At 40.9% G+C, this 7,720-nt stretch overlaps 1 protein-coding gene across 4 annotated transcripts; it reads right to left on the bottom strand.

Moving 5' to 3' along the window:
- Nucleotides 1–228: 228 nt before the first annotated feature.
- hdgfl2 (HDGF like 2) lies at nt 229–7,349 on the bottom strand. Of its 4 annotated transcripts, none has more exons than XM_084011988.1 (16): nt 7,125–7,349; nt 6,563–6,639; nt 5,824–5,965; nt 5,151–5,342; nt 4,601–4,723; nt 4,424–4,492; nt 4,157–4,337; nt 3,940–4,027; nt 3,537–3,834; nt 3,301–3,434; nt 3,122–3,189; nt 2,870–2,940; nt 2,675–2,776; nt 1,976–2,132; nt 1,761–1,875; nt 229–1,418 (listed from the first exon to the last, which is right to left on the bottom strand). In XM_084011988.1, the coding sequence occupies exons 1-16, from the start codon at nt 7,194–7,196 to the stop codon at nt 1,319–1,321; spliced, it is 1,989 nt and encodes a 662-aa protein (XP_083868114.1). In that variant the 5' UTR covers nt 7,197–7,349; the 3' UTR covers nt 229–1,318. The 4 variants fall into 4 exon arrangements, with proteins under 4 accessions (XP_083868114.1, XP_083868115.1, XP_083868113.1 ...); XM_084011989.1 differs by having other exon boundaries at nt 3,940–4,024; XM_084011987.1 differs by having other exon boundaries at nt 3,940–4,024; nt 4,151–4,334.
- Between the last annotated feature and the right edge of the window lie 371 nt (nt 7,350–7,720).

Genomic DNA, 7,720 nt, shown 5'->3' with positions numbered 1-7,720 from the left:
AAAAAAAAGACATTCTGAATGCGGTAATTCCTCATAATATTGACAAACAACTAATGTTAATGAGTTATTAGCAAGTCTACAGCCTAGTATGCTATGTTGCATAAAGTCTAATAATAATAAAAAATAAATAATATGGATCCAGAAACCCATAAATAACCAACTCTATGGTGATGCTTTTGTTTGGTAAAACAAGTCACACGTCAATAAAATGAGATAAGAAAACAAAAATCATGCTGAGATTTTTATTCAAGTCTCAACTAAGTCATAGAAATGCTTTACCAATTTACATAGCACTAAAAACACCTGTTGTATGCACATGACAGGGAAATGTCAAAATAGTCTGCTAGCTAGATGAGATAGCAAGAGCTTTTAAAAGCAGGTTTTTCAATCTGTACAGTTATTCCATTTATTACGCAAGCTACTGAAAGCGGACACTATGTGGGGAGACGAGTGTGAGGTTTTAACTTCCACGGCATTTTTTTTTTTTTTTAGACAAAACTGTAAATGCAGATAGTTGCAAACAAGGCAATAAAAAAAGTAGGTGGACCTCAGTTGTAAAACAGTTTTATGTGACTCAGTTAATGGCTTTACATTTCAGACTGAATTACCTGGATCAAGAGCAGATAATTAGGAAAACAACTGAACATAAAAGACTCACAAATAGTACTTTATCACTCTCACAACGTCATACACACAAACAGGAGGCCGTTGCAATATTTCGTCGGCTTTATCAAAAAACAGGAAGCCTAAAAGATGTAAGGGCTGCACAAAACCTTTCCGAAAAAATTAATTTATGGCATGGCTCCATTTTCCAACGAGAATCATCCGATTTTCATCTCGTACTACCCCAAGCATAAATTCCGGGTTAGAAGTGCTACAAATGTAATCATTCAATATACATACGGTGACCAAAAAATAAGAGTTCATGTAGTAGAAAGAACACAGTAGCCAGAAGCAGGAGTACAGGGGTGAAGATTCAGGACGGGCCGAGTGTATAAATTTGTATAAAAGAAAAAAGTACACTTTCAGAAATAAAAAGGAGTTTGTACAGTGCCACAAACTACCACACTAATAAGCTTTTTCCTTTGTTTGCTGTGATAAATAATGGACCAAACGGTTTGAGCAACAGGGCCTTCTGGTTTGATAACATTATAGTACAGAGTATCCAAAAACATCTACATTGACGTAACAGATACCGTAGGAAATGCTGGGTGTGTTTTGCAATGTCGTTGAACCAAGAACACTGTATGACGTCAAACGGAAGAGGCCACCCATTTATTAGCACTTGGTCCTACTGCGGAGGTGGGTTAAGGATCTTTCAGCTTTCCACAGCAGGAGGTTCCGTCTCTGCGGAGATGGAGTTGTCCGCCTCGTCGTACGTGTGAAGCTGTTCTTCAGCCAGGCTGTCTGAGCTCCGTCTAAACAGAGAGCACATGGTCACAACCGCCGCTGTGATTCCCATTGGGATTACTCGTGTAGCGTAGGGTATGCTGGCGTGAGCTTCGTCCTGGTTAGTGAATGGCTCCAGATGTTTCACTTAGTCATCCTTGTTTTTAGCTCTATTTCTGTGTATGTATATTGAAAGTGACGAAAAGCCAAATTCCTGTGTGCACACTTACGTGGCCATTAAAGCAGATTCTGATAAACCTAAATATAGCAGCTTTCTCCCCCTTCTTATTTATTGTCTAAGCGTGAAAAAATGCTTTCATAACATGCTAGTTAGCCTAGATAATATGTATTGTTTCAAATGGGGTGTTTACCTGTTTGGACTTGAAGCCGCGTCGTTATTCTCCTCATGGGCAGGTGATTTGGGGTTTTCTTCTACCTCCATGTCATCCTTCTTCTGTTCCGATTCCCCATTTACTGGAGTGGAGTCTAGAAAATGTAGATTCAGTAAGATTCAATAAGAAATACAAAAAAAACACAAACAAGTGAAATCGAACCCAGAGGTAAGATCCAAGGTGAGACTTTCTACCTGTGTTTTTTGTCTCCTTCTCATCGTCGTCTGGGTCCTTGTCCTCTGCATTAGGTTTAGCTGCCACTTCATTCTTTCCCATAAAGCGAAGTTTTAACTTGTTGTAGACCTCACCAGCTTTCTCCATGACAGCATTGCTGGCTTTATACCGCCGAATCTATATTGTCCATAAAAAACACAGACAAAAACTGATGAAAAAGGTTGCAAATAGAAGGAATAATTTAAATAAATATGTACTTATTGTAAGTCGCTTTGGACTAAAGCGTCTGCTAAATACCCTAAATGTAGATGTAAATGTAAATATACAGTACAGCCTTGATTATAAGACAATAAACATAATGTAGGCACGCATTCCATATTATATATTGCAAATGCACATTTGAGTGAATAAATGTTAAACAAAAATAGTTACCACCTGTTTATATGGAGTTATTACCATAGTGTCCTGGTATTTGTACTTACATTGTATCATCTCAAAGAGAAGCTTGGATGTTTTATCCAACAATCAATAATCAGGAAAGAAACTGGTGACCCCACTTTTTCCAAGTGTCATTTTTCAGAAAATAAGACATTGTAGAAATTACATTGAAAAATGACACCATGTCATGTATATTTTTTCTATTATTTTTTACTATGGGGTATACAGCGAAAAAATGAGTTTACAAACAAAAAACAGTCAAACAACAGATGAGAACTCACCTTTTTTAGAGTGGCAATAACTTCAGCATTCTTGTGGAGGATCTGGCTGGTGACGGGCACAGCTGCAAGGTCATCCAAGGCTTGTAGACACTTGTCGATGTCCTAAGAACACACAATGCGTAACTTTTCAGTTTTCTTTGCATAAAAACAGAATGATGGGAAACTATATTTCACCAGATGATGGATGCCACTTACTGGGTTGTCTACTTTGAGTGCAAACTTTATGTCAGTGTGGAGTTTCTGTAGCTTTTCTTCTGGTGATGGCTCTGCATGTGGAAACACCCGAGTTAAAGTCAATATTCTGTGCTGAATTACTACTTCCTTCTCACAAAAACAATACAAAAAGAAGAAATGTGAATCTGTCGACATGTGGCACAGTTTTAATCCATGCAAATAACTTTCCAACCGGCAATGATTAGTAATCTGCAATAAACAAACAACACTTGCCCTTTTTCTTTTCCACTTTCTTCTCCGGCTGCCTCTCTGGTTTGCGTTTAGGTTTTTCAGGCTTAGACCTGACAGGGAGAGAGAGAGAGGGGACTCTGTGATCTGTGTAAATTAAACTTTAATGGGGTTCTTCTAATGAGGTTTGCATACCATAGTCTCTTTCCAAATTGTGCACTCACCTTCCACGGGACTTCTCTTCTGACCGCCTCGCTTTCTTCTCTTTAAGCTCCTTCTCCATCCTTTCTTTTCTCTCCTTCTCTTTCTTTATTCTAGCCTTCTTCTGGGCATCGGGCTTCTTGGATGACTTCTTAGCCTTTTGATGGGAAAAGCACAAGTGTCATTGGGTCACCCTCATTTCCTATTACTTTAAATAAAGCAGATGTAAGATATTGTTTTTTTTAGTAAGCGACTATACCTCAGTTGGAGCTGGAGAATCGGAGTCCGAGGGTGCAGGGATTGGAGGTGGAGGGGGTTTCTTGGACTTCTTCAACGGGTGTTCGTCTACACCTTCATCGGAGCTACTGCTGCTGCCACTGTCGCTCCCTTTTTTACCCTTGTCCTTGTCTTTTTTCTTTTGCTCATCTTCCTCCTTCTCTCTCTCGCGTAGCCTGCGGAGCTCCTCCGCCTCCTCCTTTTTCCGCCGCTCCTCCAGCTCTCGTCTACGTTCTTCATCTCGTTTCTTCCATTCGCTGATGCGGTCGGTGTCACTGTCGCTGTGACAAAAAAACTAAAAGTATGAAGCCATCTTTGTGATAGGCACCTCAGAATTCACATTACTGTACTTAATATGCAAGTAAACATCCGATGGGCAGCCTGACCTGTCGCTGTCGGAGGAAGATGTAGCTGCTCGTTTTGCCGGGGGGGGTTTGGGTTTCCGTGCACGGGGCTTTGGTGCGGGCTTCTCTGCTGGTGGGGAAAATAAGCACGGAGAGAATTTAGATGACCAATTATTTCCTATCAAGTGGCATTCATCTCAAGAATTTTGAATGAAACTGAAACTAATTAATCAGATCTTAAACGAAGCTGAACCCACACCTTTCTTGCGTGCCTGTGGGGCCTTCCGCGGAGGTGGATCCGAGTCTGAATCAGACTTTGAGCCAGAGTGGGATTCGGAGCCGGACAGAGCTGGTCGAGGCTTCTCGTCCTCCGAGTCACTGTCCACTACTTTCTTCTCTGACCCCGATCCCGAGTTTGACTCTGAGCCAGACGAAGCCTTCTGCAACCATTGCAGAGGAAAGGGGTTCGAGTTGGAGATAAAAAGAAGATTATAAAAATAGAAAACATTTCGATTGTATGCGTTACCTTTTTCTTCCCTCTGCCTCCTGCTTTCTTTCCGACCCGTCCACCAGGTTTCTTCTCTGGAGTAAAATCCTGTTAGAAGAGTAACATTTATGCACTTCTTAGTCTCACCCAACAATCACACTGTGTGTGTGTGTGTGTGTGTGTGTGTGTGTGTGTGTGTGTGTGTGTATAATTTACCTGGTCACTGTTCTTGCCGGAGTCAGAATCTGAAGGTGTGGGTTCCGATTCGGAGGGGGATCCACTCTCCTCGTTATCTCGGTCGCTGGATGAGCCGCGGGCCTTCTTTGGAGGCGGAGGCCGCTAAAATAGAAAACACATGCAAATCAAATGGAACAAGTTAAACAACCACGTCAACGCAGCTCTTTTTTTTTTTTAATACACAGTTGATTGTTTCAGCCAAACAATCGGACCTTTCAAACTTGCTCTCAAGCCAAGTCATTGCTATGACAACACCTGATACACAACAAGCTCGTTTTTATTCATACAGAAGCAAATTCTCAGGAAAAATCTAGGCATTCTCTTTGTTACGGATACTTTGGGTGTGTATGTGCCAAGTTCAACTCTTTTGTACCCGTTATTGTTACAAGAATGTAATTTCCCATCCAGCTCAACAACATAGTTATAGTGTAATCTAATAGGTGAATGATTTATCACCTATACCACTGAAAACTCTGTTTAGTTAAAGTAGTGATTTAGTTCCACTGACAGTGAATGCCATGTTAGTTACCTTCGCCGGTGGTGGCGGCTTTCGCTTGACTCCTCCTCCTCCCCTTTCTTGGTCTTCACTCCCAGAATCCGAGTCAACCTCACTTGCGGACTCTACTTTCTGAGGCACTACGACTGCTTCTTCTTCCTCCTCCTCATCTTCGTCACTTCCTCCTCCGGCATTGTTGCCCTCACTGTCAGACGAGCTGGCTGGCTGCAGACAAACCATGATAAGAAGGTGAATACACATTTTGTGACAGTTGATTTTTCCATGACAGTTTGCCTTGGACGGTGTAATTAAACGTTGGGGACAGAGATGCAGTAAGGCCTCCTGTTGACACTGGACAATTAACGTTGCAGTAAGCATCACACCTTAAACTGCTGGGCATCAGGATGCTGTAGTCCGAACGGCAGCATTTTAATCAAAAGGCAAGACGGGTTGTAAAAGGTTAATTTGCAACATTCAATGTGCTTAAGAAGTTACTGTCTGGAGACCTGCATGTGAGTTCTAAAATATGAGCATAAAAATCACTGAAATTGGTATTATAAGCAATAAATGAGCATAATGATTAGGAAATATTCTCAGATTTGACACTGATTTAAAGTAACTTCTAAGTGTAAATTTAGAGTATTTTTAAGAGTATAAGTTTATGGATGTTTCAGGATTCAGGATTTCTGATACTGGGTCAACTTACCACAGGCGGAGCGCTGTAGGAGGCATGTGGATTGTTCTGGATTTCCCATAAACCTTCATTAAATCCCTTCCGTTTGTTGGGCTTGCCATAGCGTTCACTGTACTTTTCATAGGCAAAAAGGTCCTTCGCTGCAAGGAATGCTCTGCGAAACAGTGAGATCAAAGAAAATGTGAACAATTCAACTAAAAGAATATTATGTGAATATCACTGAACAACAGGTTAACTCATTTACACTCAGCCCAGACTTTAGAACAACAGACTGTGCCACCTAGTGACGGAATAGTAAACTGCAGGTGCCATCTTGTCAAACAGATGGTGTCTGATGCCAGATCAGATATATTAACACACGCACAAAAACATACTGCACACTCAGACTCACACAGGTCAATGGTTTACAGTGAACATCCAGAGAAAAATACATCTTAAACTAGCAGACTGACAAGCAACTGTGTCAAATAAGAGTAGTGATTTGTGTTTGTGTCTCACTCCATTGCTCTCAAAAAATAAATCATTCAAACATATGAGTCAAGGGCTTGGATTACAAATTGGCACAGTCAATTCAACTATGTGTGACAAAATAAAAAAAATACCTAGTCAATGAATTACAGCCAGTGTTGTAATGAAATTCCCTCATTTCAAATTGATTTAAAAAAAGCAAAATGCATGTACATGTCATTTAAGTTCAAACAGATCTGGACACACTTCCTCCAACAACTGATGTTTACAGTGTTTTACTCACGTTTCATGTGTCCCAAAGAAGAAAATTGGGATTTTATTAGGAGGTGGTTTCACTGCCCCATCTGCAACATCTTCAATCTGTCAACAAGCAAGACTTTCAAGTAAAAAAAACAAGTAGAAAATAAAAAAAATAATAATCTGAGACTCATTCATGATGGTAGCATTTATGGATGTTGGTTATCTTTGAAAAACAAACCCCTTGGAGACATTTAAATTATTTAAATGTTATGGCTTATGTGGTGTTTTATACTGCGAAATTGTGTGTAGGGAAAAAAAAATGCAATTATCTCCAACGTCATATCCAAAATAACGTTAGCTTCGCCGCTGTACGTTTCCATGCAATTTAACGTTAGGCCAACAGCATCTCGTGCAAATGATGCCGATCGTACACACGTCCGTGGGCCTGGAGCAAAGCCTACAAAACCCCCTCCAGATATGTAGCTATGTATGTGTGTGATAGGTATCCATGTTAGATGTTATACACAGAGAACCTTCTCCAGCGTCCCATGCAGAGCAGCTCATCCCCTCCGCCCCTCCGGCTGCTGCTAACGTTACTTGCTTACCCTGGCTGGCCAATGGGGGTACCCCTTCATTTTGGCGAAGACCAGGTCTCCGGGCTGGAAGTTGTGCGGCATAGTCCCACTCTTCAGTGCAGCCTGGATTTAAGGAGTATCCGGCTGCGTTGCCTTTCCGTGTCTTTATTCGTTTGCGTTTTTTCAGGTCGACACGAAACCTGGAAGCGATGGGGGTTAGCTAGCAAGCTAACAGTACACTAACGTTACCGCGAGAAGAGACGGCGGAGTGAAGATAGCTACAACGGTCGAAGCACTTCCGGTGAAGTCACCGACTCAGCCTTCAAAATAAAAGTCTTCAAACGCGATACAAAAACACACAATTTAATAGACGATTTCTTTATGAAATGAACCAATCTCTACCGTTACACAATGAAATCCACTAATTAATGTTCGGACACTAAATACCACATGATGCAGGACCTTGTTCATAATTAATAAAGCAGTGTTTGCAGATAACACAGAGCTCCTTGTACTAATGCACCATGTACTACTGTGGTATTATCATAGTAGAGCGTACATGATTACATATTAGAATTAGAATATAACCCTATTACACTCATTAATGTATTAAAAATGACTAACTT

The sequence above is a fragment of the Eutrigla gurnardus genome, assembly GCF_963514095.1.
Source record: "Eutrigla gurnardus genome assembly, chromosome: 6".
Taxonomy (NCBI): Eukaryota; Metazoa; Chordata; class Actinopteri; order Perciformes; family Triglidae; genus Eutrigla; species Eutrigla gurnardus.
This window is presented reverse-complemented; position numbering and strand designations above follow the sequence as displayed.